General features: G+C 50.2%; 11 protein-coding genes across 11 annotated transcripts; 7 read left to right on the forward strand and 4 right to left on the reverse strand.

Moving 5' to 3' along the window:
• The first annotated feature begins 834 nt into the window (after nucleotides 1-834).
• Nucleotides 835-1,689, forward strand: P174DRAFT_383986 (uncharacterized protein). Its single transcript, XM_024823188.1, has 3 exons — nucleotides 835-1,199; nucleotides 1,265-1,338; nucleotides 1,420-1,689. The coding sequence occupies exons 1-3, from the start codon at nucleotides 911-913 to the stop codon at nucleotides 1,633-1,635; spliced, it is 579 nt and encodes a 192-aa protein (XP_024685212.1). The 5' UTR covers nucleotides 835-910; the 3' UTR covers nucleotides 1,636-1,689.
• A 263-nt stretch (nucleotides 1,690-1,952) lies between these two features.
• Nucleotides 1,953-3,741, reverse strand: P174DRAFT_365787 (RNA polymerase II-binding domain-containing protein; the record flags this gene model as incomplete). Its single annotated transcript, XM_024822080.1, has 2 exons — nucleotides 1,953-3,521; nucleotides 3,592-3,741. The coding sequence occupies 2 exons, from the start codon at nucleotides 3,739-3,741 to the stop codon at nucleotides 1,953-1,955; spliced, it is 1,719 nt and encodes a 572-aa protein (XP_024685213.1).
• Nucleotides 3,742-4,969: 1,228 nt separating this feature from the next.
• P174DRAFT_438414 (uncharacterized protein) lies at nucleotides 4,970-5,488 on the forward strand. The gene is made up of 2 exons (XM_024826529.1): nucleotides 4,970-5,336; nucleotides 5,406-5,488. Exons 1-2 carry the CDS (start codon nucleotides 5,158-5,160, stop codon nucleotides 5,437-5,439), a joined length of 213 nt encoding a protein of 70 aa, XP_024685214.1. The 5' UTR covers nucleotides 4,970-5,157; the 3' UTR covers nucleotides 5,440-5,488.
• A 235-nt stretch (nucleotides 5,489-5,723) lies between these two features.
• Nucleotides 5,724-6,659, reverse strand: P174DRAFT_448370 (uncharacterized protein; the record flags this gene model as incomplete). Its single annotated transcript, XM_024828755.1, has 4 exons — nucleotides 5,724-6,360; nucleotides 6,443-6,468; nucleotides 6,561-6,574; nucleotides 6,651-6,659. 4 exons carry the CDS (start codon nucleotides 6,657-6,659, stop codon nucleotides 6,008-6,010), a joined length of 402 nt encoding a protein of 133 aa, XP_024685215.1. The 3' UTR covers nucleotides 5,724-6,007.
• A 507-nt stretch (nucleotides 6,660-7,166) lies between these two features.
• On the forward strand, nucleotides 7,167-9,748 carry P174DRAFT_448371 (TFIIH/NER complex ATPase/helicase subunit SSL2; the record flags this gene model as incomplete). Its single annotated transcript, XM_024828756.1, has 3 exons — nucleotides 7,167-7,194; nucleotides 7,247-7,378; nucleotides 7,419-9,748. 3 exons carry the CDS (start codon nucleotides 7,167-7,169, stop codon nucleotides 9,746-9,748), a joined length of 2,490 nt encoding a protein of 829 aa, XP_024685216.1.
• Nucleotides 9,749-10,246: 498 nt separating this feature from the next.
• On the forward strand, nucleotides 10,247-12,568 carry P174DRAFT_438416 (questin oxidase family protein). Its single transcript, XM_024826530.1, has 5 exons — nucleotides 10,247-10,734; nucleotides 10,807-11,109; nucleotides 11,162-11,521; nucleotides 11,598-12,008; nucleotides 12,077-12,568. The coding sequence occupies exons 1-5, from the start codon at nucleotides 10,584-10,586 to the stop codon at nucleotides 12,175-12,177; spliced, it is 1,326 nt and encodes a 441-aa protein (XP_024685217.1). The 5' UTR covers nucleotides 10,247-10,583; the 3' UTR covers nucleotides 12,178-12,568.
• A 259-nt stretch (nucleotides 12,569-12,827) lies between these two features.
• P174DRAFT_438417 (uncharacterized protein) lies at nucleotides 12,828-14,626 on the forward strand. The gene is made up of 2 exons (XM_024826531.1): nucleotides 12,828-14,023; nucleotides 14,074-14,626. Exons 1-2 carry the CDS (start codon nucleotides 12,857-12,859, stop codon nucleotides 14,323-14,325), a joined length of 1,419 nt encoding a protein of 472 aa, XP_024685218.1. The 5' UTR covers nucleotides 12,828-12,856; the 3' UTR covers nucleotides 14,326-14,626.
• Nucleotides 14,417-18,018, reverse strand: P174DRAFT_84360 (glutamine-dependent NAD(+) synthetase). The gene is made up of 15 exons (XM_024832474.1): nucleotides 17,926-18,018; nucleotides 17,650-17,756; nucleotides 17,459-17,577; nucleotides 17,254-17,404; nucleotides 17,148-17,206; nucleotides 16,880-17,069; nucleotides 16,802-16,827; nucleotides 16,655-16,746; nucleotides 16,436-16,600; nucleotides 15,972-16,384; nucleotides 15,566-15,900; nucleotides 15,504-15,507; nucleotides 15,383-15,425; nucleotides 14,891-15,308; nucleotides 14,417-14,827 (listed from the first exon to the last, which is right to left on the reverse strand). The coding sequence occupies exons 2-15, from the start codon at nucleotides 17,676-17,678 to the stop codon at nucleotides 14,718-14,720; spliced, it is 2,154 nt and encodes a 717-aa protein (XP_024685219.1). The 5' UTR covers nucleotides 17,679-17,756; nucleotides 17,926-18,018; the 3' UTR covers nucleotides 14,417-14,717.
• A 248-nt stretch (nucleotides 18,019-18,266) lies between these two features.
• On the forward strand, nucleotides 18,267-19,969 carry P174DRAFT_438419 (NAD(+) diphosphatase). Its single transcript, XM_024826532.1, has 4 exons — nucleotides 18,267-18,505; nucleotides 18,567-19,013; nucleotides 19,078-19,182; nucleotides 19,239-19,969. Exons 1-4 carry the CDS (start codon nucleotides 18,460-18,462, stop codon nucleotides 19,769-19,771), a joined length of 1,131 nt encoding a protein of 376 aa, XP_024685220.1. The 5' UTR covers nucleotides 18,267-18,459; the 3' UTR covers nucleotides 19,772-19,969.
• On the reverse strand, nucleotides 19,910-24,815 carry P174DRAFT_383996 (uncharacterized protein). The gene is made up of 2 exons (XM_024823189.1): nucleotides 23,957-24,815; nucleotides 19,910-23,900 (listed from the first exon to the last, which is right to left on the reverse strand). The coding sequence occupies exons 1-2, from the start codon at nucleotides 24,341-24,343 to the stop codon at nucleotides 20,127-20,129; spliced, it is 4,161 nt and encodes a 1,386-aa protein (XP_024685221.1). The 5' UTR covers nucleotides 24,344-24,815; the 3' UTR covers nucleotides 19,910-20,126.
• P174DRAFT_438421 (putative flavin dependent monooxygenase) lies at nucleotides 24,775-26,574 on the forward strand. The gene is made up of 2 exons (XM_024826533.1): nucleotides 24,775-25,044; nucleotides 25,116-26,574. The coding sequence occupies exons 1-2, from the start codon at nucleotides 24,974-24,976 to the stop codon at nucleotides 26,506-26,508; spliced, it is 1,464 nt and encodes a 487-aa protein (XP_024685222.1). The 5' UTR covers nucleotides 24,775-24,973; the 3' UTR covers nucleotides 26,509-26,574.
• The last annotated feature ends 74 nt before the right edge of the window (nucleotides 26,575-26,648 follow it).

Genomic DNA, 26,648 nt, shown 5'->3' on the forward strand with positions numbered 1-26,648 from the left:
TTACTGACTCTATATTGGTACGATGCTACGGCCTTCCTGCTCATGATGTGTTCTAGGTATGACTCGCGGCTACGTTTAGTGAATCTAGGGCGGCCCTCGAGGATTTATGCACGGTATTAATTGGGTAATTCTGGGCTAACTAGGGTCGACGCTGAACCAATTGTAGGTATTGTTTCGAAACGTAGGTCCAGGGGAGGGCTCGAGTTTCTGGTCAATGTAGTCCCTTGCATGGGCAGGGTGGCCGACTCAACCGATCACTCACCTTGGAATAAGCATGACCACTAGCCATCGTGACTCTATTCCAGGATGTATGGAAGGGATAAGCATGAACCAACAGCAACAGCTTCGCCCTTGAAAAAAATCAGAGACTGCACCCTGTAGAGACACAGGATAGCCGCAGTCATATACCTTCAAAGATGCTGCTTAAATGCCAGAATTGTGATTTTCTCATTCGCATTCAAATCCCGATCTCTGCAATGCCGTCAGAACAGCTCCCGATGGATCTCGCGCGCGCATTCCATTCATACTAGATCGGGGTTCAGACAACATTCCATAGAAACAAATTACATGTTCAAAGACGCGGTTATACCACTGACGTCCATCCATACCTGTTTTGGACGTGTGATCCAAACACTGAGGTATGGTTCACAGTCAATGAAACACTTGCTTCTGCCAACCTTGAACAAGGATAACGACACTTCTACCTGCAATGTCTCGGACAATCGACCCCTTCACCAACTAACCGATCCGACAATCCGCCCTCGTCTTCCCTTCCTTCGAAACCCGCCTCTGAATGATTGTATATTTCTCGGACCTACCTACCAACTAACTCGCGTCACAATCCAACGTCGAACTCTGCAACGCGCCAACCACAAGCTCGACAAACGAACAAAAGTGATAATCAACCAAAATGCGTCCTCTAACTATCCTCTGCGCCCTCTCTACACTCTCCACCACACTCGCAGTCCCCTTCTCCCACGCATCCAACTCAACCAGCGCATCAAAATCGACCCCATCGTCAACAGGGTCAGCGAGTCTCCCCTCGCCGACACTCAGCGGGCCTAATTCCTGTCCCCCAAACAAGTTCAAGCAATGTTGTACAACCCTCAGCCAGGTAGGCGACGACCTCCTCAAACCATTGGGGATGATCGTTCCGCTCGTAGGCGCGATCGAGCTGAGTTCGCTGGTCGGGCTGTCGTGTAAGTTCCTTCCCTTTTGGATGGTCTGGTGTATCCCGCATGTGCTGATCTGAATCATACTAAAGGCGAGAACATGGCCGACGCGGCCCCGGAAACCGACTGCGCGAATGCAGTCATGTGCTGTGATACTTCGGCTGCTGTGAGTGCATGTTGCATACAATCCCTCAAAAGCGATTCCCAGTTGAGGGCGGAATCGGCTGACGGCTGACTTTGTTCACAGGGCGCAGACAACCTCATGCAGACTTCCTGCCAGGACTTTGCGCTCGCGAAGAAGCATGAGCGGGAGGCGATCGAGCGACAGCAGAGGCGGTTTTCCGAGTATCAGCGGATGATGATGTCGCCGTCTGCTACGCCTAGTCCGACGCCGGTCGGCGTCGGGCTGATGGGCTCGTCTTTCTCGAGGGCGAAGGTGACGGCGGCGCCGACTAGGATCTAAGGTGGACTTTTGTGATGTATGATGGAGGGAGGGCATAATGCGTTCTTCGTGTGGATAGTATGATGTGGGCGGGCCATGGTGCGGATATTGGCCTGCTGTTCTTCGTGTGCTCTTTTCCGTGCTTGCAGCCTTTTTGTTGCGTTTCTTACATTTTTCTGATGTGTCATAGCATTATACCGATTTTGCAAGTTTTGGAGACTGAATTGTAATATTATTTTTCTCCCGCAATTGTGATTGCTGCAGGAGAGTTTAAGATATATTTCGTGCACCATCAGAATGTAGAGTTAATGTACAGTAGATTCTTCACCCGCCTAGTTCTACCTCCAGCCCCGGCCAGACGGCGGGTATCCACCACCATACTGGTTCCACTGATCGGACGTGCCCCGTCCCTGTCCCCCAGGATGAGGCGGAGGGAAGTGATTTGAACCCGGGGGCATCTGTTGTGCCGAGCCCATGTTCCACGGAGGTAACTGTCCTTGTGCGTTAAAAGGTGGCGGAAATGCAGACGGGTTCATTCCCGGGCCCTGAGGAGGAAATTGCATCGATGGCAATGGCGGAGGCGGGGGTGGAGGCCACTGGCCTTGATAATTTGGTGGGCGAGGTGGGGGAGCGCCTGGTGCCATCCGTGGGGGAAACGCAGGCGGAACGGGTGGCACGTTCCCGCCCGGAGGGAAATGCATAGGCGGTGGAGGTGGACGCTGAGAAGGGTGAAATCCCTGGGGCCCTGAGCTGCCGTATTGAGGGCTCTGGTGTTCAGGGTGTGGGTATCGAGGAGGGGACGGAGCGCGTGGAGAATACGACCTCTCTCGGGACCGTGTTCTTCGTGGAGAACGAGACCGAGAGTCATAACGCAGTTCATTAGCTTCATGCCTGCGCGGAGCCGATCGGCTACGGGAGCTTGAGCTCCTCCATCGGCTGTCGTCACTCTCTGAACTGCCACTGTAGCGGCGTCTCCTTGAGGGGCTGCGGCTGCGGCTGCGGCTGCCACTCCGAGTGCGGTTTCTCGAGCTGCCCTTGGTTCGTCTTTCTTTCATCTGCTGACAAAAGGCACGCGACCATCCGTAGTACGTGTCACCGCCCACAATGTCTCCCGTGGAGCTATCTCGGACAATTGTCTGGCCCATTTCATCAATGTCCACTACTTCGTTCTCTTTCTGCTCTGTTTGTCCTGAGCTGTACATCCGATCGACATCCTTAAGAAATGCCTTGAGCGCCGTCACCAGTTTCTCGTCCGCTGGTCCAGCCAGGAACTGCAAAGGCTTGATGGTATCTGGGCGTAGGGGAACCGTGGAATCGGGAATGATGTGCGGGACAAGATTGCCGGCTGGGAGGTCATAATAGGGAGTAGAAGAGTCTCCGTGAGACGACGGCATCACAAAAGGGACATTCTTCTCTACGGGTCGGTTGATCGTGTCCGTGTTGTTCTGCTCCACATCGATGGATGACTTGAATGGCCCAGACACAGCCGAGTTCTTGACAACCTCGCGCAGCTTGTTGACATAGTCGGCACCATAGTACCCATTTTTCTCCCATATATCCAAGAGATCGTCTAAGCGCCGATGATGTTTTGGGTTCTTGGATCGATCGTAGGATGCAGCGTAACCCAGTAGTTCCACGATATGCGGTTGTAGCGAACCACTCAGGGTTGAGAATGCCGCAGGGGTATCCGTATGGTACTTGGTATGATGGAAAAGATCGTTAAGCAGATACAGAATATGCAGCCTCTTTCTTTTTGACGAGGTGCCAGGACGAGACTCTGCCGGCTTGGACGGTTGTCCATTTTCCCCGGTGGTAAACGAACTGGACAAAGCAACCAGGTATTTGGCCCAGACACCCACGCGGTTAGATGACGAGACGACATAATTCAAGAGCCATGTCTTGCATTTCTAATACACGTCGGGAGTGAAAAGTTTAGTATTCCAGTAACACCGACGGGCAGGACTCGACAAGTCAAACCTGGATGTTCGCTACGGAGCAATGCGACAGCGCCGTGTCAAGGAGAGTGTGGAAGGCTGTGATTTCATCGCGCGGGACAGAAGTGGGGTCGGGGCGTAAAAGCCCAGCGGAAAAGGATGCCTTTGCAATGGCAACTTGATGAGAGGCCATTGCTGTGGTAAGTGGGGGAGGAAGAGGAGAGTTGTCAGCTAGAAGAATATGATTCCAGCGACATTTCGGACTCGATTGCGGGATCCGTTCTTTTACACGTGACCTGACTTTACGTTGCTCATAGTTCTCACACTTCTCGATCCATCTACGATGAAGACCTTCAAGGGCAAACGTGGGCGCTCTAAGAGCTCATTTTAAGCTCATGTTTTTTCCCGAGGGATACACGAATTGAATCCCCAGATGGTTGTAACTTGTAGAGAGTGGCATGATCACCTCGGATGTTGAAGTATAAGCATTTATGCCTCAGGCACAAACAGTTACGAGACACAGTCCAAAAGAAAGGCTCAAGGCCACCAACCTCGAGACACAAGATTCTTTAGATGATATGATTTTCACCGATGAGTCAGGTTCAACAAATCCATCAGCAACAATAATGGACCAACTGGATGCTGTCAACATATGCTGGTTTCGGAAAACGAAATCCCGCCATCAGCCCTAGCCATGACTCGCCGAGAATTGCTTCAACGGCTCCATGGACTGCATGGCCCTAAAAGTATTAGGACAATATATATCTACCCTGGTATTACAGCCACAGCACGCTTCTCGTCGGCCCCGCAGTGATTCGTCCGGCTGGATCTCACCATCATCTGCCTGTCGATGGCGTGAGGATGTACCTCCATTACGTGTACTTGGCCAGGGGCATGGTAGTCGGGTGTTAGGCTCCGAAAACGCTACCTTGGGCGTGGTATTTCTTGTCACCAACGTATCTACTCTGTTTGGTAGACAGTTTCAGACATGAAGAGCCAACATCACTAAGAAGCTCAAGGTACTTATGAAAGTGACAGAGTGTGACCACTCGGCCCCCGCCTTCCGATCATCTACCGATGGATGTGTAGGAGATGGATGATCTGATCAGACTCCAACCTTCGTGGATCAGCTCCGCCTCCATTTACAACAATTGATTTTCGCTCGCGAGAGGCTTTATCCTCTCCTTTTCAAGTTCACGCCACTCTTCCCTCCCTGCCATCATCACTCAAAGTGGGTCATTGTTGATGGATCCCCGCAGCCTACTCTCACCAGGGTTGCAACTGATGTTGGATTGCATGTTGTAAGTACCCTAAGAGGCTCAGGGTAATTTATATTTAGGCATGTAGGACCCATGATATGATGTTCATATAATCTCGGCTGTCCCTTGTATCATTTCGCATTTTCTCAGGCTACCGACTCACTATCGAGTCTCTCGCGATACTACCCACGCGAAACACCTTGAATCCCTCAGTATACACCTCCACCAGCAGCAGACATATTATTTCGGAAACAACCAAACACACCTGAAGAAAGCATAAGGGACCTCTCTACCTCTACAACAGAGCCATTCAGCGCAAACAACCTTCTTCTTTTAAGCTCACGGTCAAAATGTCCGTTTCAATTCCCATCCGTCCTGCAATCCGTCATTTCTCTGTCCGCCGTCCTCCACCACACACTCGCACTTCCAGATTCATAGCCAGTTCCTGTCTTGTCTCTGCAGTCCTTCTCCCATTTGTTCCTCCGGCGATGGAGAGCTTCCGCGAAAAGGACAAGACATATTCAAACAAGTGAACTTTCCCTTTCCCTGTACTCTAAAATCGCCAATCCACAACATCAGTATACTGATGTTGTCTCAGACTGCATCCACCTCTTTGCTTCCATGCTCGTTGAAGTGCACAGACTATGGGGTTTTGACAACTTTCGACAGGGCTACTTTCCCTCAACTTGGAAATTGTTATTATGTCTTCCGGTTTACCCTTCGAGGGCGCTGTCAGCGGGTTACTGGCGGCTTCGACGCAAATATATGGAACGGTTAATGGGGCTCTAACAGGCGGGCCATGCATGGTTGTTGGACGTTACTGGTGTTCTGGGATTGCCTCTATGGGGCTCAGTGGGTTTAATGAATATCCATTTTATTTCAATTAGTTAATTTTGAAATACGACACAATATCCATCTTGAACAAGAACATTAATCCACAATTCAGGGTGATGGTGACCAACTGCCATCACTATTAGATGCATCTGGATGATGACATGATGCCTGTACTCTCACTGGTCTTCGGTAACAACAGTCATTGGTGGTAGGATGATATACGAGGTGAAGAAGTGCAGAAAAACACAGAGAATATGGTACATAGCTTATCACATCCAACGACGGTGTATTATTACAACCGTTTAGGTGGCTTCCTCATACACCTTCGTTTGACGTGCCCTCGCTGAACAAAACCAGTACATCGCTCTAGAGTCGGTTGCCCTTCGGAGGTCGAAACGGCTGAGTAGCCTCATATTTCCCCTTCTCGAGTACCCGGTCGGCCTCTGTCTCAGGTTCGTGACGAGTCGGCGCAGGATCATGTCCTGCCTCTGCACTAGGCGAAGCGACATCATCCGCTGCACTCTGGAAGCGAGCCATGTTCGCCCGTTTCAAGCTGGGGTTTTCTGACGGTGGGATGGTCGGCTCGTTGAGAGTAGATTGGCGTCGATGTTCTGCTTCCATCGCGGCAAGCTGCGCCTTCTTCTTCAATTCTGCTTCATATCTGGATGCACGGTCCGCATTGATGGACTTTTTGGCAAAGTAATAGGCTCCGCCGCCAGCTGCAGGCTTGTAAGTTGCTGGTACTCCTCGAGTAACTTGCAATTGTTGACTAGCGAGGCAAAAGTGAAATGAGAGACTTACCGACGCAAAGAGCTCCCCAGCCGACCCTGTTGACGTGCCAATGATGAATTGAAGTTAGCAAGGCGTCTCCTTCTCTCTACAATTGCTGAATGGAACTGTGCAGATAGTATCTGCTCACCAGGTTGATCGGATCTACATCAAGAGAACCCCAACAAAGTCAATGCTAATATTCTTCTCCGACGATGTTGAGTCCTAGAGCAGTACGTACCGTATTCATTTTCAAAATGTAATTTGAACGGGCGCAATATGTGAAAATTCTAAAGTAGCAGTGCCGATGAAAGGAAATCGAATGTACCTACGGTAGCTCGGAGATACTACGTCAACCGGCCGAAGACCACTTCCACCCGGGCCAATCAAATCACCGCAGAGCTCTCGTACTCCGCCACCCGTCGAATGCCTGAGGCTGTAACAGAAGAAAGGCGTCATGCTTCTTTTCCATTTGGTTTCTGACTTCTCTCATCCTTTATCTTCTCTTCACCCTCATCATCGCCTTCGCTGCGCATTTCGCATCGCTCTCTCGACACCTCGCTACTCGACTTAGCGGCTCAAGCTGTCTGCCGACTTGCAGCTTATCGAGGAATGACTACCTCCCGAACAGTCACTTGAGGCGCTGGTAGCCTCATCGAGCATCTGCACTCGTTTCGTTCGTTCACGGAAGATTTCCACACTCTATAGCATAGACGATATATACCACTCCCTGAATAGAAGAAAACTTTCAAACATCATGCCTCCTAAACGCAAGGCTACAGACAGTATGGGCTCAGTGACGAAATATATCTGGATGGAAGGCTGACCATCAGCTAGGCGGTCGGTCAAGCAGGGCTTCGAAACGCGCGACTCCTGTGCCGGGGATTGAGGACGTCGGCAGCAGCGATGAATACTCGGACTACGTGGATGAGAAGGACGATAATCTGAAAGGCAAGCGCTCTCATATCTGTAACAGGCGATGTCAGATTGCTGACAGTCTCTTATACAGATGTCGTGGACAAATTCTCCCTCGAGTCTTTCAGCAACAAGAAAAACCCGTCTGTTTCGAAACACGATCCCAACTTTGGTTACAAAGACTTCTCCTCGCTCGCCCTGAAACCGGACCATGCGAACCGTCCTTTGTGGATTGATCCGCTGAAAGGCACCATCACGCTGGAGAGTTTCTCCCCACTGGCGCCTCAGGCACAAGACTTTCTGACCACGATCGCCGAACCTCTTTCTCGCCCGACGCACTTGCACGAATACCGCTTGACTGGGAACAGTCTGTATGCGGCCGTGTCCGTCGGCCTGCAGCCCACTGACATCATCAACTTCCTTGATCGGTTGTCCAAGACGCCACTGCCAGATACCGTCAAGTCGTTCATTATTGACTTCACCAAGTCCTTCGGAAAGATCAAGGTGGTTTTGAAACACAACCGCTTCTTTGTCGAAAGTACGGACCCTGCGATGCTTCAGATGCTCCTCCAAGATGAGGTTATTGGGCAACAAAGAGTGAATGGTTCTGAGGGAATCATCCAGCAAGCGGCTCCGAAAATGGGTGGGCTTGTGATTCCCGGAACCAAGGATGCTGCTGGTGTACAACAGACTTCGGAGGAAAAGCCAGCGAACGGCGTCCCGGGCCAAGAGCGTAAAGAGGATGATATTCTCCTCGCTATCCGCGATGATGATGACGACGATGAACAAGCCCAAGTACATAGCTTTGAGATTCCGAACGAAGCCGTGGAGTCTGTCAAAGCGCGTTGCCAGGCCATGGGCTGCCCCGCCCTTGAGGAGTATGATTTTCGAAATGACGAAATCAACCCGACTTTGGATATCGATCTGAAGCCCAACGCCCGGATTCGGAGCTACCAGGAGAAGAGCTTGAGTAAGATGTTCGGTAATGGGCGTGCAAAGAGTGGCATTATCGTTCTGCCATGTGGTGCGGGAAAGACGTTGGTAGGCATCACGGCTGCCTGCACGATCAAAAAGGGGACGATTGTTCTTTGCACGAGCTCCATGTCGGTTGTCCAGTGGAGGAATGAGTTCTTGCGCTGGTCAAATATCGACCCGGGTGACATTGCAATTTTCACCTCCGACAACAAAGAGAAGTTTCGTCGATCCACCGGTATCATTGTGTCCACGTATTCAATGGTATCTCAAACAAGGGCTCGGTCGCACGATGCCCAGAAGATGATGGATTGGATGCAATCGCGCGAATGGGGTCTTATGATTCTCGACGAGGTGCACGTCGTGCCAGCATCCATGTTCCGGAAGGTCACCTCGGCCATTGCGACGCAAAGCAAGCTGGGTCTGACCGCCACTCTGCTGCGTGAGGACGATAAGATCAAGGATTTGAATTTCCTCATTGGTCCCAAACTGTATGAAGCTAATTGGATGGAACTTGCTGAGCAAGGTCATATCGCCAAGGTCCAGTGCGCTGAGGTGTGGTGTCCGATGACTACGGAATTCTACACGGAATACATGAGAGAAAAGTCGCGAAAGGCCGCTTTACTCTACATCATGAACCCCCGAAAATTCCAGGCCTGCCAGTTCCTGATTGACTACCACGAAAAACGAGGTGACAAGGTCATTGTGTTCTCTGACAACGTGTACGCCCTCGAACGGTATGCGCTCAAACTGAACAAAGCCTATATCTACGGTGGGACTCCCCAAAACGAACGAATGCGGATCTTGGAAAACTTCCAACACAATGAGCAAGTCAACACGATTTTCCTTTCCAAGATTGGAGACACATCGTTAGATCTGCCGGAAGCCACCTGCCTAATCCAGATTTCCTCACATTACGGTTCCCGACGTCAAGAAGCGCAAAGACTTGGTCGGATCCTGCGAGCTAAGCGCCGCAATGACGAGGGCTTCAATGCTTTCTTCTATTCACTCGTGTCCAAGGACACCGATGAAATGTTCTATTCATCGAAACGGCAAGCTTTCCTCGTTGACCAGGGCTATGCGTTCAAAGTCATCACCCATCTCCAAGGCATCGAGAATCTGGAAGGGCTCGCATATGCCACTCCTGCCGAGCGCCGCGAACTATTACAGGAAGTCATGCTGCAGAATGAGACGTCTGCCGAGGTCGAGAATGTCACGGACGATCTCTTCTCGGAGCGCTCCGGCGGACCGAAGGGTAGAGCCAAGGGTGGTGTTAAGAGGAGCGCAGCGACTCTAAGTGGACTGGCCGGTGGCGAGGATATGGCCTATATTGAGTACAACAAGAGTAGGAACAAGCAATTGAAGGACAAAGCAGGCCACCACCCGCTGTTCAGAAAATTGGAACGTGAACGCCTGAAACGGAAGAAGGAGCTTCAAGATATTATTCGGTGATTGCCTACATACAGCTCGTGTTGTAAAGAGACTGCAACTTTTCGCGTTCTGAATCAGAATGAACCTAGATCATTTCAAAATACATTATGACTATATAAAGTTCGCGAGTGAGCTGACCGATTGTCTATTCTAGCTGAATATTGAACGTTCCCGTCATGTAACCCTAGGCCTTATCATGGAGACGAATCGTAAGCAACGAGATTGAATCTAAGATCTTTTCGCAGATCTAGAAGCACATGCTTGCTAATTCCTCAAGCATCATGCGCTGCAGCAGCATGAAGACGAGTAGTTACCCCGCCCTCTCAACTCCACACTCGACAATTGTACGACTGAGTTCTTGCAAAGCAACTAACTAGCCCTGCTAGTGATGCTGACATATCACTATCCTCAAATGACGTAGCAGCGGCCACCCAAGAACCGAGACGCCGAACCCCCGCTTGAGCGCAAGAGGAGAATATCATGCTATCATAGTTCTTGGACAGTCAAATAACAAGTAAAGTCCTCGTTGATTCGTCGTTCACGGACAAATACAGCTTAATGATCTGCAGGGTCATATGCCAGCTTATTCATGCATCCACCACGAACGGGGTCTAGATGCATTGATCTATGTCATCGATTCGTAACATCTTGTTCGCTAGTGCTTCAGAGAAAGGATATATTAGGTCCAGTGTGTCTTAGCTTCAGGAGAGTGTCAACTGCTGCTTCAGTGTCTGATACACGAGTGAGCTTTTTGGCTGCAGCAGCTAAGCGTACATATTCGAGGTCTTGTCTTACGCGGTACTCTTTTCCTTCAACGAACATACTTGGTCCGATTGCCGGTCGTAAGAGCTCAACGATGGCTACGGCAAGGAAGATTCAGTTGTCGACGGCCAACTCGGGCATTTTCAGCGTCGAGCTGAGGGAGGACCCTGCGCGCGCAGCAAGTGAGGTGCTGCAAGAAAATCTGGAGAAGCACCATATGTTCTTCAACGAGAGCGGATTTCATAGTGAGTCTGCGGGTTGGGGTTCTGATAGCGACAGAGCAACTGAAGTCTAATATTGCCTTTACTGCTACACAGATCATATTGTCCACCATATTCTGACAATCTATGCGCTTGGTGCGACGCCGGATGAGATCAGGGCTGCTTATGATCACAATAAGACGTATCAGCGGCCTGTCTTGCCGACCACCCAGAGTATAGTTGAGTCGATGCATGACAAGGCCCAGTTCCAGCAGCACCTCGGCAATGAAAAGAATTTTCCCAATTACTTGGCTTTCTTTCAGCAGGAGATTGAGAAGAAAGGTGTGGCGGATGTGCTTAACGAGTATCTGTTTTCAGGGAGCGAGTGCGCCGAGACTATGCTTGCGCGGCTGTTTGGAGGTGAGGGGACATGCAGACGTTCAAATTGTTCTCAGATTGACACAGATGTCAGGACTCCTTCATCCGCTGATTCATCTTGGATTCGGGCTCGAGTTCGACCAGCCCGCAATTGTCGCTGAGGGTCTCGCACAGACCGCAGTCCATGAGGATTGGATTGGTCGGCTATACCTCCTGCCGGTAGAGAAGGCCGCAGGAGGGATCGGCAAGCCTGGAAAGAAAACGATGCTGCAAATCTTGAACGAAATCCGCGCTGATAAGAAACTAGTCGAATCAGTCAAATGGGAAGATGGGAACAAAATCAGAGACGGCGTTTTGAAGCGAGCATCGGATGAGATGATCAAGTATGCAGCACAAGTTTCCGTCTCCGCCGAGCAAATGGAGGAAAAGCTTGCTGAACTTCTCAATCTAGTCGGTAAGTATCGCTGCCTTTACTCATATCCGCTAGGATGATGGGCTTCCAGATCAATGATGGTTAACTCTCTATGCAGCTTACTTTACAGGTGCCGCTCAGCGTCCGCCAAAGCAGGTCAAGCTTGACTTCTTCTTGATGCACTGCGTGACTTCTTCGATATTCCTTTCCAAGATCGTCACTCTTCCGTACCTGGATACACGCACCAAGCTGCGTATGCTTGAGTGGAAAGGCCGTGCAGATCTGGCGTTCTATGTATCCCGGGGAGTTCCCAATCTGCTGCTGGAAGAAGTTACTACATATGAAGCTCCGAACGACTGGAAGACAATCTTCCATGAGAGCAGTGTACACCCGCGCGACGACGGTCATTTGTCCAAGCTTGTTAGGGCTCTAGCGAATGGCGAGAAGGTCTGTCGTCCGTTTGAGGCTAGAGCAGAAGAGCTAGGACTTTTGATCACCGGTGATATGTGGCTGAAGATTGCAAACATGGGTAAGCCAGACACCTGGTACTCTTAAGACAATGCTTCAGGGCTTCGCTGATGGCTGTCTTCGCACTAGCTATCGATTCAACCAAAGGTGATCAAATGGGCACAATGTGGGTTCGCTCGACAGGGTTCGAAGAGGCATGGAAGGACTTCCACGATCGACCTCGCCTTTGAGACGGCGGCGCCATAGGAACTGAGTGTTTTGATGATGAATCAATCCATTACGGCCGATACCCCAACTGACAGACGGCTCACAGACTGAAAAGGAGGCTCCGGTCCTGCAATTCAACCGTCATTCCATGTCACAACAGCAGTTCAGTTCAAGATAATCAGTTTGATTTACCGAGTACTCCGCAACCTCGGACGTTGAAGTATGGTTTGAGCGATTCGTTAGTCTAGCGTTTAGCTCTAAATCAGGGCCGGTGGGTCTCCCTAGTAGAACTGCAATAATAAATGTCTTACCCGATTCCCAACAAACGGCCATTGAATCTCCGAGCATGTTCTTACCAGCGCCAAGCTTTGTATGTCATTTTGGATGAGATCGTATGTAGCTAGTCTACTTCTTGGAAAAGTCGACTATTTCCATCAGTTCATATCGTTTTCACTGTAAATGCGCTCGATCGAAATACGCAGAAAGGAACCGAAGGTTTGTTGTATTTTGCGCGACATCACGTGGTGATTACGATTGAAGGACAAAGTGGGGCGATCCCCAACAGCTTCGGCCGCTTTAGAGGGCATCTTACAGTTGTTAAGCCGTCATTTTCACATCACTACACGTTCGATGCAAGTTTGAACTACGTACGCCGAATATCTAGTCTTCAACACGATGGCAGGCGAAGAAGAAGATATCAACATGACAAACAACCGTCCTCCATCCACCGAAAGAGTCCACGACCACAACCCGTTCGTTGCGTTCCGCCGTTATGCTGACGAACAGATCTCGTCCATGCTGCAGTCTATAATGGGTCTTCCATCTTCGATCTCCGCTCCTCATTCAAATCATTGGGCTATCTTCGCCGAAGAAAAGAATTATAGAGAGCCCAACTACCGCCAGCGACAGACTGGCGAAGGCAAGGAAGGGGAATATCCCGCGAGCTCTGGGACAGGCGCCTCTGGCAACACAGACAACATAGGCCAGGACGACAAGCCACCTGCGAGCTCTCGGTGGCCGCGGTCTGATGATCCTCGGCATTCGCATCACCATGGACGATTCGACAGACCCTCCGATTTCTTCAGCCTTGACTCCTTCTTCGACTCTTTCTTCGATCGATTCTGGTTCGATGATCACTTCTCCTCGCGCTTCTTTCATCCCTTCCATCAGCCATTCTTCTTCAACATGCTGAACGACGACTCCGCAACTTGGCCCCTGGCATACTTGATGTTCAGTCCATACTCGCCACTGCATTTGGAGCGTCAGGCATCCTATCGAGCACACAGAGAGCGAGGAGTATTCTCTTCACTCATGTCGTCCTTGAAGCCTACTTCTGAACGCGACCCTGCCGAGCCGCAGTGGCGCGAGGCCTTTGAGGATCTTCTTCGACTCGAGAACGGAAAACCGATGCTGGACCGCGAACCCAGTACGACATTGGTCAAGAAGGAATCCGGGACCGAATGGCTGAAAGGCCTGGTGCAACGCGGCAGCCTTGGCGATCGGTGGAAGTATGTTTCAGGGCCGGACGGCCAGGGTTGGTCGGGGATCACGCTTGAGAGTATCGAGCCGACAGACAAGGATCGCTCTCGGTCCGATGAAGGTGGAACACAGCAAACAGAGGCTGAGGCCAGCTGGAAAGATACAAAGTTCGCACCCGATACAGAACTGGACATGTACGACCAATTCCTTGCAGATATCGAAGCGCGCGAGCGCGAGTTCTTTACAGGAGTTTACGAGAGTCCCCTTCTGCGGTCTCTCTTGGAGGAGAGACGACGGCTGAAGGAAGAAATCGAGCCGTTTGAGAAAGAGGGCCCGAGCAAAAATACCGATTCTTGGATAGACCTCGTTTCTGATGGCGACAAGAACACCGTTCCTGAGACTGCCCCCAATCGACCTCGGGGGCATCGACCACTGGCGAGACACGTCCAACGAGCACAGCCACAGGGCAACAGCCATACGTAGTTTCCACCCGGACAACGACAGAGCGTGTTCGTCTTCCTGATGGTTCGATACAGACCAAGACGGTGAAGACCAAGCGGTTCGCGGATGGCCGGGAAGAAACAAATGAATCGGTTGAAGTCATGAATCCACCTCAAAAACCTCAAGATTCGGTTGCTGGTCAGGAGGCTCTTGAGAATCAAAAGAAGAGAGGCTGGTTTTGGAGAGACTGAGATTAAGAGCATCATACTACTATTCTTCCGGGGCGATTTCATCTCTTCTGTCTTATTATTCGCATTGGATTTAGCGCTTGCTGGCGTTTTCTTGTTTTGTGTCATTCTTTCTCGTGTTCTTTCTGCAATAAGCTCAGGATTTGAACATATCATACTACAGTTACTATCCTCTGGTGTTGGGCGCCGCATACGTGGATGAAATTGGCGCCGGATTATTGCATCATAATCAAAATTCTTCTCCCAGATATTAAGTGAAAGTATATAGCTATATTGAGAGGACCCAGATTGCCAAACCAAATCAATCTTCTATTCTTCATCTTTGTACATCTGTGACAACACTGGATGTTCGCAAATGTGACAGTTCATGGAAGCAGGCAGAAAGCGGGGCACTTTCAATCTGCCTTGACACTCTTCTTCTGTGCCTTACCAGCAGTCCACCCTTTGGATTCCCAGTACTTGACATTCTCTTCCATCTTCTTGTATGCCCATGTGAACGGCGGGTCTAGTTGGTATGAGTCAGCGTTGACCCTAGCAAACAAACACTCAGTCTGGGAGAGTAACTTACACAAAAACTGGCGGAGATCGTGTCTGTTATCTTCAGGGGAGTATTGCTCAGCATGGTAGCTGGGCGTTAAGACAGTCATCTTGTGCCGGTTGATAGCGTAGTGGAAGAAAAAGTGCCGAGTCTTCTCGTAGATCTCACGGGGGCTATACTCGTTTCCCCAGACGTGGAGCAGCTTCTCGTACATTGACCAGGGTCCCAATTTTGCGACCTTGCGCAGGTAGCCGAATGTGCCTAGTTCGGCGTATGTCACGCCCATGTCGGCCTCGTCTGACTGGACGTAAGTAGCTGTGATAGGCTCCAATTCGGCGGTTGGGGTTGCTGTTAAGAACTCATGCAGAATTGGAAGGTCGAATGAATCGCGGGCCCAGGCGATGAATTTTTTGAGGTCGACCTTGCTAATCGACCCAATAGGATTCAACTATTTCGCGAATTTTCAGTTCTAAGTTCCCGAACAGAAAGGTCTCTCGACTTGAGATAAGGAATTGTACTCACGTCGGCACTACTTGCGTCGTATTTGGTCAGGTAACCACGCAAACTAGACAATGTTAGTCAGGATCAGCTATGGAGAACTCGAAACTGCTCGGCTGTTTAATGCATTGCCGCTCGCACGTACCATTCTAGACAACTGTTAGCGAACCTGAACCTTCAACCGATGAAGTCAAGAGTATCTCTTACCGTCTACATTGGAAGATGCGAGCACAAGTAGTCCGCCTCCACCTGGACGCTGACGTACAGTTGGGAGCAGCGAAGCAAACAAGTACGACAGGACCATTCTCAAACGAGCTTGGACATTCTGTAATGCCGCATTTTCGGCTCCAGTACCACCGTGAACTTTGAACCGGGGCTGAAAATTCGTGACCACAGTGAATAAGTTCGTGAGAGTAGTCACAACAGTGTCAAAGTTGAAGTCGATATGATAGGACCCAATCTCGGTGGAGAGCCCTTTGGCCCGCTCTCTTGTTTCTTTACTTGAATTCTGGGTGCCCATGAAGCTGGTGTGGAATATACGGCTAGATCAATGTTAATATTCTCTATGCTCAAAGCAAGTCGTAAGAGACAGATGTTCAAGGAGCAAACTTACTTGCATACTTCCTGGCTGGTGCTGGGAAGCCAGGTCGAGCCCTCAGGTTCGGCACACAGCCTACGGACATCTTTGATAACTTGCTGGTTGCCCTCCGAGACTGCCTTGACGACTTCTCTGCACATAGAGTGTACGATAATAGCTGTAGCACAGCTGTCAATACCTCCGCTAAGGGGAAGGAAAAAACCAGCAGCGCCGCTTCTTCGCAGATAGTCCCAAAGCCAACAAGCTGGGCCGAGGGAAATTTCTTCCTCTGGAGCGTGGTACTTTGCTGAGACCGGCTCAGATAGGACAAGGCCAGGATCGGCATCATCGTCCTGACGGGAAAGCCGTACGTCGAGATCAAGCCGAACAAACGGAGGTTGCCTGGTAGCCTGCATGTGGCGGCTAGAGCTAGCGCGATAGGTCCGAACCTGCTGTCATCAGTACCAGAGACAAGAGTAAGACCATTGTAGGTGACAGACTTCTTCGATATCAACAGTAGCCGTAACAACCTCCACATCTTTCAGCGAGAATTGAGAACCCTGGGCAACAATATTCCCGTTGATGACAATCATTGCGCAGCCATCGTAGTAGAGTCTATCACCATCGCAACCTTGCTGGTTGGCATAGAGGTAGATGCCTCCACTCTATATCGGTGTATTAGTTCGCGAAACTAGAAGGCAAACAAGTAACAAGCTTACCAGCTTAGTAGCCTGGGTGATCAGATTCACACGAGTGTCAAGCTTTTTCAGCTCATGATGGCTCCCTGACGAGTTTGAAATAATCTCAACGCCTGAAGAGTAATGTGAGCAAGTGATTGCTTAACAACAGTAAATGATAGTGTTTACCAGCGAGGCCGTACGGAATATGAGGACTTCATTTGAGAAAGTCAGTCTTGCTCAACCGCGGTATAGGTCAGAACGTACCCATTAGGAGTAAAGAGTTCTTCGCAGGTTTCAAGCCCTAAGCACGTGTCCCGTGTGCTGATGACCGCGTCACCAAAAGGCACCTTATATTGGCCGGTGATTTTGCCCACAATCTGCTCCAGGTAATAGTCTTCAATCTCGCGAGGGCGCTGCCATGGGGCAAAATGTCTAAGCTCTCGATAGTTCCCGTCTGATCTCGCAGCAACACGGTTAGTGAAAAGCTGTACTTAGGTGGGGAGAAAAATGACAGGCAAGAAGAACAGTATACCATTGGCAAGCCACATCTTCGGGCGGATGAGGATAATCTTTCGGTTGTAAAAGATCACACTACGCTCGTTAGTTTAGAAATTCCAACGGAGTAGAAACCAACTCACCGGCAGTTGTATCGCACGTTCCGATGACGAACCGGCATGCCAACATCAACCACAATGTCTTGACAGTCTGGGTGATCAATGATACGAGCTAACATCTCCCACGAGTGTAGAAACGTATCGCCTTCTAGGAAGCCATCGAGAACACCATATCCTGAGAAATTTTAACAACCATTTGGTGAAAGGCACGATGGCGCTTGGTCCGTACCAGTGATCTCGAGCTCCGGACCAACACGTAGAGTAGCGCCGGCCGCTTTGGCTTGCCGAATACTCTCAATGATACGTTCAGCATTTCCTTCAAAATCTAAAGCCCATTGGTTAAGAGAGCTTTGAAAGAGCACAAGTCAGCATCAATTCTTCGCAAGTATAGAAGTAATTGATCGAAATACGGCGACATACCATGTTGCCAGGGTGACAAGATGCCCCATCGTGACTCAGCTTGCGGCTTTCAGGCCACCAGTTGAACTAGCTTCAGTATCGAGAGAGATTGAGACACCAATGGACGCCTAGGTAGGATACTTATATGTCAGTCCAGAAGTACACATAAAGACACCTTGTCGGTCAAGAGATGTGCATTGAACTGCCTGCTCAAAGCCCTGGCAACGGAGGTACCAAGATGTCATGATCAAAACAAGCCAATGCAGTATTTCTAGGCCATCAATGAAGAACAATTACCTTTTACAAAGACAGCACAATGCCTGATCAGAGTCCACTTCAGCTAGGTCCACCTTCTGCTAAGCAAATGCGTATCAGATAAGAATTATTGGAGACTGCGCGGAAAGTAACCATGACGCAGATCACGTGTGTGGGGAGCTTCCCTAGCTTGGTTAGTTTCCTTTGTGCCCCGCGGCTGTTTCTGCATTACCATAAAATCATGAAAGTCCAAGGCGGAAATCGCCATTTACGGTAATAATTACGAGCTCTTTCAACCGGAATTAGGCCGTGCTCATCCTCGGCCATAACCAGATGATTAATCATCTCTTATCTGTTTACTAAGTTAACGATGAGGGACAGCTTAGAAAGAGTGGCGCTAGTGCGATGATATCAAGTTGCCATTTGTACTCCATCTTCCTCGATCATTCTCACGCCTCAGAAAAACGATTTGTTAATATTCGTCGAGGATTGCAGAGACAGCGGAATTGCTCGCAGCGACAGCACCATGTCCAACGGTCCCCAGATCCCGCACCCGCCCATATACTGGCTGACTCAATGCTCTCGCGGCATTTTGGAAGAGAAACGGTGAACTACTTTTCTAGTGAGGATCCCCTCTGTGGCTTAATTCTTTTTCTTGTTGGACCTTCAACTGACACTTACAGGTTCGCCTCTGAACCGTCTCTCATTCTTGCGCTCTGAACATACGTTCCTCTCAGCCGCCCTTAAGCATCCGTCTACTCGCTTTGTTCTTTTGAAAGATCTCGCGCCTCTCACCAAGAGTCCTTCTGAACTATATTACGCAAAGTATGACGAAGTACGGAAGCTTGTGCCCGAGGACTCCTTCGACCAGTCGGAGGAGGAGATGATCAAGCAATTTGACTCTCGAAAGACAAGTGCTCAGCTCATCTTCCTGGGACTCGATGAAACGCGGAAACAGGATGGTCTGGCTTGGAAAATCTACACTGGAGCTCCTTGTTTCGCTTTGGATGTAACGCCGAAAGGTTCAGAGGAGCAGCAAGCCAACGCGAAGGATATCATCAGCACTATGGAGGCTAAGGGCCTCAGCTTCTACCAGTCGAGAGTGGTGATGACTTTCTCGGCGGATGAGGGTATGTGAACTACCGACAACGACAACACTGAGAAACCACTGATTTTGACTTTTGCAATATCCAGCTGCCATATATGCGCAGGCCCGTGCGCTGATTGACTGGAACACCCGGAATACATTCTGCGGCACCTGCGGTTATCCTACGCTCTCCGTGAACTCGGGGACGAAACGTGCGTGTCCGCCGACGGATGTCGCCCTGGCAGAACAAGGAAAGGCGCGACCTGAGTGCAACACTCGCACCACGTTGTCAAATCTTTCCTTCCCCGCACTGATCCGACGATCATTGTCGCTGTCCTCTCGGCCGACGCTAAGCGGATTCTCCTCGGCCGCTCCAAGCGCTTCCCTCCGAACTGGTACTCAACACTGGCTGGTTTTATTGAGCCCGCAGAATCGGTGGAGGACGCTGTTCGGAGAGAAGTGTGGGAGGAAGCTGGTGTCGCGCTTTCGCGTGTCGTAATCCATTCCTCTCAGCCATGGCCGTACCCGGCCAATCTTATGATCGGTGCGATTGCTCAAGTCAGCGATCCAGAGCATGAGAAGATTAGTCTGTTGCATGACCCTGAGCTGGAGGATGCAAAGTGGTTCGAAATCGAGGAGGTGGAGGAAGCCTTGAAGATTGGAACGAGTGCCTTGGGAGAGACGGCTGGTCCCGAGTACAAGGGTGGTTTGAGACTTCCTCCTCCTACCGCCATAGCTCACCAGCTCATAAGGGCAGCCATCACGGGAGACTACATCACGTCGAAAGAATCAAAGATGTAGTGGATCTGGTGTCTCTTCCCAGGTTTACGAGTTCTTCACGGCCTCTTAGCAATGCTGTATATATCAGTGTTCTGTATAGACCGTAATACTTCCATAGACCATAGCATACGAGGACAGAGCCATAGACCGGGGGTTTTAATGACAGATACTTGGGAACAAAACTGGTTGATAATAATACCTTACTTTCGGGCTATGATGAGGGCCTGTGACTTGATCGTCATCTCCAAGAAACCAGCTTCCAGTACGATCATCTCTGAACCATTTATCCAAAAGAAATATTCCCTCGACCGATAGACATCGAGGGCCTGGCCACGAACCAAATACGTCACAGAATTACCGAGACCAACAAGGTGAATCAGAGATTCGCATATAGCGTCCCATCCCTGAGTTCGTGTATACTTTCTTTGTCGGACGGCGATCCGACCTCGGCATATCTTCTTCCATCCCTCAATTCGTGAATTGTTATCCTCCGGTGGGATTTCCTTCGTTTCGAGCCTCGGTTAGAGACAGATGATTCCCCGCGTACTTCTCGAGATCCGGAGTCAACGCTACCCGCGTCACTGTGCGCAACACTACTGACAGGTGTTGCCTCTCTACTAGCCATCAGTACTGAAGCCTGAAGCTGGTAATCGGCTACCATAGCAATCCCAACTTCATGGTACCATTGCCGTAGGTCAGTGGCGTATGCGCTTTCCTCATCGCCGTATTCGACCGGAGGGCCGACAATTTGCGCTTCTTTGCTGGTGTTGTGGAAAACAGCCCATGCGCTAGTGTCGACGCTGACCAGCATCATAGAGTGGTTGAAGCTTTTGACCTGGAAGTTGCGAAGCAATATGGCGTCGCCTTCTTTGACCGAAGGAAGTGCAGATTTGTAAGGACGAAAGATTTGTGCATGAACGATAGTGCCTGCCATCGATGGGTCGGTAATCTGGAGGGTCAATGTAAAGTCTTTCTTTCCTGTAGTAGCCCGGCTTGTTGGAGAAACCTCGGACACAAGAGAGATCGTATCTATCAGCGAATTGTAATGGTCGATAAGCGTAGCAAGAGGAGCGAAGTAAGAATATTTGCTTCGCAAACCGGGGTGATCACGATTTACAACCGAGGACATTCTTTCCAATGGCTGTGCTGAAAACCCCCACTCGTGAACTTCACTTGCGATTTCGTCTCCAACGGAAGACATCGCATACTCTTCATCATGGACAGATACCCCGTCGGTCTGCGTCTGGCGTTGCTGTTCGGCCAGAGTGGAACTCATTTGCACATTATACTCGTTTGTTGACGATACATCAGTCTCTACGGATGTGGTGGATATGTGCAGCACCGTTCGTTCCGGAGCATCGGCATGACCATCATACTGGGTACTGAGACCTTGGGGTACCTCCTGTGTCTGTTCGGGTGTCGGAGGAAAGTCACCGACTGGAATGGCGGCAGGAAGATGATGACCAGGCGCAGTCAATTGTGAAGCATCCGGAGTGACCAATTGTGGAGCTTGGGGTGAAGGCTCCTGGACTGGGGATGCAGATTCTGCAGAAGTGTCAACGGGTTGTGGGGAGGCAGCGCCATCGAAGAATGGCTCTCTGATACCCTCATCCTCCAAGCCGGGCTTTTCCGGCTCCGGCTCAGCGTGAGCATCGGTCTCCGGACTGCGTGTTTCATCCTCGCCAGTACCTCCTAGTCGATACAACTCAGGATCAATTGCTAAATGCTGAGGGCGCGGGCCGGATACAGAATCGGTGTAAGGTCCTTGCGTAGATTGCGCGACAGAGACCCGAAGATCGGCGATGTCCTGACCCTCTGCGCTTTGCGGTGCACCCGAAGTTGCTTGTAGCACCTCGTTAGGTGTCTCGGAGATCAAGTAGTCTTCAATATCAGCTTCCTGCTGAAGTTCGCTTCGCACTGGATCCGCCAAAGCTGAATTTTCTTCGGCATCCGTCTGCACTTCCATTGGCTCTCCTGCGACAGAATCCTCCTCTGAAGGCGCATCCTCCATAAGTTCATCTTCAGCATTATCGCGCACGGCTATTTCGTCTTGCATGGACTCTTCTTCCGCTTCGTCATCCAACGTCTGGTCACCTTCAGCCAGCTCATCTTCGGGCCATTCTTCTGCTTCCGAACCGACAGAGCTTCTGTCATACACATCATCCTCTTCAGCTGACGCTGCAGATGACTCTACATCATTAACTGTAGCAGCATATTCGGCCGATGGCATATGAGCTTTCGTCGAAGCACTGACAACAGCCTCGTCTTCGCTGTCGCTGTCCAAGACGATGACCTCCGGATGAACAACTTTCTCAGGCCTAGCTGCGGAATCTGCACCTGCATATGACTCGGGTTCAGAATCGATACGGTCATAGTCATCCTCGTACACCTCTTGCTCGTCCTCAAGCACTGATTCTTCTTCGTCTTCATCCTCATCCTCCTCCTCATGTTCCTCCTGCTCCTCCTCATCCTCCTCATCCTCCTCATCCTCGTCCTCTTCTTCGTCCGATACCTCCACCCGCTCATATCCACCCTCGATGTCCTCTTCATCGAACGTTCCTTCGTCTTCATAATCACCTTCGTGTTCGTCTTCGCCACTCTCCTCTTCCAGATTATGGGGATGACCCCTTTCCTCAGCAGCCTGTCGTTCAGCAGCCGAAAAGGCCTCAGATCCGGTATCAGACACATCATTGTCTTCCAGCGCTCTATTGGTACCAATCGCAATCTCTTCGACCTCGGAGTCTTCATAACGCCTTGTACCATCTTGGTGGAAGTCCTTGGCTCCGAAGGCATCGGGTGGTCGTTGACTTCGTTGTTCTTGAACATCTTCATATCCATATTCTTCGACTGGTTCGTCCTCTTCCTCCTCGGCTGATTCCTCTTCAATTGACTCTTCTTCTAACTCCACTTCTGACTGTTCGTCCAACTCATCTTCGCTCTCTTCATTATTCTCTTCGTCCTGGACTTCTCTGTCTTGGTTGATGTCACTTTGTTCCGACTCCTCCCCAACGACGTCCCTAATATCGTGGCTCGCGACCTCGGCCGGCTTCTCCGCATACGACTGATCCAAAGAGACCGGCGGGACGTTGGATATTCGTTTCTCAACATCTTCGTGGTGTTGCGCAGGTTCTCTACCCTCCAAGGGCATGGCGTCGGCTGCTGAAGTGTCCTTCATGCCCCTTTGACCTTCGACTTCCAAATCGGTAGGAGCGTCCTGAGACGCTAAAACCGATTTATTCCCTAATATGGCCTGCGGAGGAGTTGTGACAAGCGGTTGGAGCTCTTGCCTCGTTGGAATGTCAGGCTGGGCCCTAGATTTGACTTCTTCAGTCATCTCCAATTCTTCTCCCTCCGCAGCGGATTGATCTAAGGGTGTTTGCAGATTGGGAGCCACAGGTGGAAAGTAGTAGTCATGCGCACTACCCGACCTAGTGACTAGTGGTGATGGAATCGGCAGTCCAGGAGAAGGAATCGGATACAGGCGTGGCGTGTCTGTTGGGTATTGGAAATCGGAACCTTCAAATTGCTGTCTGGCAAAGTGTTGGGGGAATCCAGGTGCACGTAGTGGTTGCGCAAATTCAGGACTTGGCCTGGTTGGCTGCTCAGCCATTCGTTCTGTGCTCATTAAATCAACATCAAGCGGTTCATGGTCCACGTCTGCGACTGTATCGATGCCTTCTGGAGCATTTGGCTCCGTAGCCGTCGCTGTGGAAATCTCTTGAGGTAGTGTGGCGCTGACTATGTGATTTTCTTCACCAATATCGGACTCGTGAGTTTCATCTTCTTCAAACATCCACGTCCAATCTGCCGGTACCTCTTTTTCTCCGGGACTTGCGGGTTCGTCAATAACACGCCAATCAGCGCCTCGAAGGCTAAAACGAGGTCGTTTGCGGCCTTTGCCAGGAACAAACCCATCTTCTTCAGCGAATGGATCATACGCCGAATCCACGAGACCACCGAACGATGTACGTGTTCGCTCCACGAAGGCGGGAGATCTCCAGGCTTCGAATGTGGCAGTTGAAGTCGCTTCGCCGCGCTCGACACGTCCATTAGCAATCGGTGTAGCTGGCGGCGCATCTTCCATATTCTGAGATGGAACTGTAGAAGGGTCAAGTTTCACGGTCGAGAAGTGTTGAGACGAACGCCAGATCTATAGCTCTGATCAGTTTACACTGCTGTTTCCTCTTTGCTACGCGCTCAACGCACCTCAAGTAGCACTCGTTCATCAAGTTGTACATCCCAAGGTACGCACTTTCCAGGAGTCTGCGCTACTGCCTTACTGGGCACGAATTTTGACCCAGCCAGGCCTAGATAAACATGGTCGCCGATCCCAACTTGAGACTTGGCTACCGCTTCTGCAGCACGTCCACGAAACACCACTTTTACTTGACCATTGTTTCGTCGGAGGCGGAAGTCGGGCTCAGCTAACAAAAGGCTGAGAGATTTGTTCGACGACGAGTAAGGCCATACTAGGGTAACGATCGCGTGTATCGAGCGTTCTAAGATTCGATCGGCTTCTGGGGAGATTTGCGCAATAGGTATGGCGGTCGAACGCAAGGGTTCAGACATCGGAGGCTGTTCGTGGGAGTTCATCGTCGCGGCCGCGGAGCGGAATAGCGGAATCGGTCAGGCCTTGATCAACGATGTTGCATTTTGAAGGAAATTGCTCGTTCGTCAAAACGTCGTCTGTAGAGAAGAAAGCGACAGTATTGAAGCAACAGCACAGTGTTGCCTGGGGTTGGAAGACCAACGATCCCAAGGGGAGAGCACACGATGATTTTCTTGTGTTTGTTGCGTAAAGCTTCGGGAAGCCTCTTAAGTTACATCACTTGAGGCAGGTATTATCTTTGTAATAATACCATACGATAGCACTTCTAACCCCAAAAGGACGCGTAATTTATGTATTGTTCAAAACATGGCTATCACATGGCTCGTGAAGGTTTAGGGGCTACTAGTAGAGTAAGTCAAACAGAAAGACGCTGGTCTGAATGAAACAGGAGATGAGTGCAAACGATTCTGTCCAAAGTATATCTGGCTGGAGCCTTCTATCGAATCACGGCATCTCAATGTCATCAGCGGGATTAAGTTGCCGATGAGATTCGGCTGGTTTACTTAGTCCTCCTTAGCATCCTGGTCACACTCGGCTAAGGAGCCGGACTGCAGTCCATCCGATGCTCCTTGTATCAGATCTATCTTATACTCATCCTAACAAGGCCCCCGACCATGACGATTTCACTGCCCGTCCGTCGGATAGCCGTAATCGGCGCCGGACCATCTGGTCTTTCTGCGGTAAAGTACGAGGACTTCCGATACTGTGGCTCGTTTTGCGGCCACATCACTTAAGTCTTTACTTACAATAAACTAGATATCTCCTCGCAGAGAAGTGCTTTGACAAGATAGATGTCTTTGAACAGAGAGGCTCAGTTGGCGGAGTCTGGAACTATACTCCCGGTACCTTGAAAACAAGCCTGGTCACCCGGGTGCCGCAATTGAACCCAGATGGACCACTTGAAGAGCCTATATGGTATCGATCTGAAGAGACAGAGAAGACCCGTCAGCCCATTTTCATCTCTCCCATCTATAGCACCCTGGATACCAATATCCCGAAAGAACTGATGGCGTATTCTGACAAACCATTCCCTGCGGATTGCCAAGTCCTACCGAAGCATTCGACAGTAAAGAGATATCTGGAAGAATATGCAGAAGATGTTCAAGACCTCATTCAGTTCGAAACTCGAGTACTTGATGTCAGACCAGAAGAGCCGACCAAGAAGGCTTGGGCGCTGACTACAAGAAATCTGCGTACCGGGGCTAAGCAGACCGGTACATACGATGCGGTGGTGGTAGCCAGTGGGCATTTTGATGTGCCATACTTGCCAGACATCAAAGGCATTGAACACTGGAATAAGAAATATCCGGGCGTGATTTCCCATTCCAAGTACTTCGATTCACCAGAACAATTTCGTGACAAAAAGGTCATTGTCGTCGGAAGTTCAGCGTCCGCGATAGACATCGGAGCTCAAATAAACCGCGTGAGCGAGGGCAAAGTGCTCGTTGCTCAGCGAACAGAGTCGTACTTGACGCCTTCTACTCCCGCAGACAAGAGTTACTTCCCCGAAATCGTGGAATTTCTCCCGCCAGAGTCTCATCAACGAGCAGTACGCTTTGCAGATGGCAGGGTTGAGATGGACATCGATGCCATTGTTTTCTGTACCGGCTACTTGTACTCATTCCCCTTCCTATCGTCTCTCGACCCGCCTGTTATCGGAGACGGCCGCAGGACGCTGAATACCTATCAACATCTTTTCTACATCTACAATCCTACCCTCGTATTCCCTGTGCTTCCCCAGAGAGTGATTCCGTTCCCGTTATCGGAAAATCAAGCGGCAGTCTATGCCCGGGTTTGGTCAGGACGTCTTACTCTGCCATCCATAGCAGAAATGAAACAATGGGAGGAATCCACTGTCGCCACAAAAGGCGACGGCACAAGATTCCATCTGATGCACTTTCCCTTGGATGCTGATTATATGAACTTCCTTCATGATTGGGCAGATATGGCCGAAGCACGTCAAGGTCTGGCCAATAACGGCCATGGCAAGCAATGCAATTACTGGGGAATGAAGCAGAGGTGGATGCGACAAAAGTTCCCAGATATTAGAAGGGCCTTCGTCGAGAAGGGCGAGGAGCGTCGCAATATCAAATCCGTCGCAGAACTTGGTTTCAATTATGATGAGGATTGGAAGGAAAGGCAAGAATAGAGACGTTGTATGAACCATGTATATTACTGAATAGGCCATAGACAGAACCTCCCTCTTGATTTTCTCTGCAATAACTCCGTACATTGTGAATCTATACTCCGTACGAGTCACGATACTGAAGCTATCATGGTGGAGTTGGG

The sequence above is a fragment of the Aspergillus novofumigatus genome (assembly GCF_002847465.1).
Source record: "Aspergillus novofumigatus IBT 16806 chromosome Unknown P174scaffold_2, whole genome shotgun sequence".
Lineage (NCBI taxonomy): Eukaryota > Fungi > Ascomycota > Eurotiomycetes > Eurotiales > Aspergillaceae > Aspergillus > Aspergillus novofumigatus.

Bases quoted from the DNA above. Each gene is read 5' to 3' on its own strand.
- P174DRAFT_383996 (XM_024823189.1), bottom strand. From the start codon at position 24,343: ATGAACTCCCACGAACAGCCTCCGATGTCTGAACCCTTGCGTTCGACC. The intron at 23,901-23,956 runs GTGCGTTGAGCG...TCAGAGCTATAG, and splicing joins ATGAACGAGTGCTACTTGAG to ATCTGGCGTTCGTCTCAACA.
- P174DRAFT_438421 (XM_024826533.1), top strand. From the start codon at position 24,974: ATGACGATTTCACTGCCCGTCCGTCGGATAGCCGTAATCGGCGCCGGA. The intron at 25,045-25,115 runs GTACGAGGACTT...ACAATAAACTAG, and splicing joins TCTGGTCTTTCTGCGGTAAA to ATATCTCCTCGCAGAGAAGT.
- P174DRAFT_383986 (XM_024823188.1), top strand. From the start codon at position 911: ATGCGTCCTCTAACTATCCTCTGCGCCCTCTCTACACTCTCCACCACA. The intron at 1,200-1,264 runs GTAAGTTCCTTC...ATCATACTAAAG, and splicing joins TTCGCTGGTCGGGCTGTCGT to GCGAGAACATGGCCGACGCG. The intron at 1,339-1,419 runs GTGAGTGCATGT...CTTTGTTCACAG, and splicing joins GCTGTGATACTTCGGCTGCT to GGCGCAGACAACCTCATGCA.
- P174DRAFT_84360 (XM_024832474.1), bottom strand. From the start codon at position 17,678: ATGGGGCATCTTGTCACCCTGGCAACATG. The intron at 16,828-16,879 runs GTACGTTCTGAC...TCTCAAATGAAG, and splicing joins GAACTCTTTACTCCTAATGG to TCCTCATATTCCGTACGGCC. The intron at 16,385-16,435 runs GTCTGTCACCTA...TGATGACAGCAG, and splicing joins CTACTGTTGATATCGAAGAA to GTTCGGACCTATCGCGCTAG.
- P174DRAFT_438419 (XM_024826532.1), top strand. From the start codon at position 18,460: ATGCTCTCGCGGCATTTTGGAAGAGAAACGGTGAACTACTTTTCTA. The intron at 18,506-18,566 runs GTGAGGATCCCC...TGACACTTACAG, and splicing joins AACGGTGAACTACTTTTCTA to GTTCGCCTCTGAACCGTCTC. The intron at 19,014-19,077 runs GTATGTGAACTA...TGCAATATCCAG, and splicing joins GACTTTCTCGGCGGATGAGG to CTGCCATATATGCGCAGGCC.
- P174DRAFT_438414 (XM_024826529.1), top strand. From the start codon at position 5,158: ATGTCCGTTTCAATTCCCATCCGTCCTGCAATCCGTCATTTCTCTGTC. The intron at 5,337-5,405 runs GTGAACTTTCCC...ATGTTGTCTCAG, and splicing joins GACAAGACATATTCAAACAA to ACTGCATCCACCTCTTTGCT.
- P174DRAFT_438417 (XM_024826531.1), top strand. From the start codon at position 12,857: ATGACAAACAACCGTCCTCCATCCACCGAAAGAGTCCACGACCACAAC. The intron at 14,024-14,073 runs GTTCCTGAGACT...ACCACTGGCGAG, and splicing joins CTGATGGCGACAAGAACACC to ACACGTCCAACGAGCACAGC.
- P174DRAFT_438416 (XM_024826530.1), top strand. From the start codon at position 10,584: ATGGCTACGGCAAGGAAGATTCAGTTGTCGACGGCCAACTCGGGCATT. The intron at 11,110-11,161 runs GTGAGGGGACAT...CACAGATGTCAG, and splicing joins GCTTGCGCGGCTGTTTGGAG to GACTCCTTCATCCGCTGATT. The intron at 11,522-11,597 runs GTAAGTATCGCT...CTCTCTATGCAG, and splicing joins TGAACTTCTCAATCTAGTCG to CTTACTTTACAGGTGCCGCT.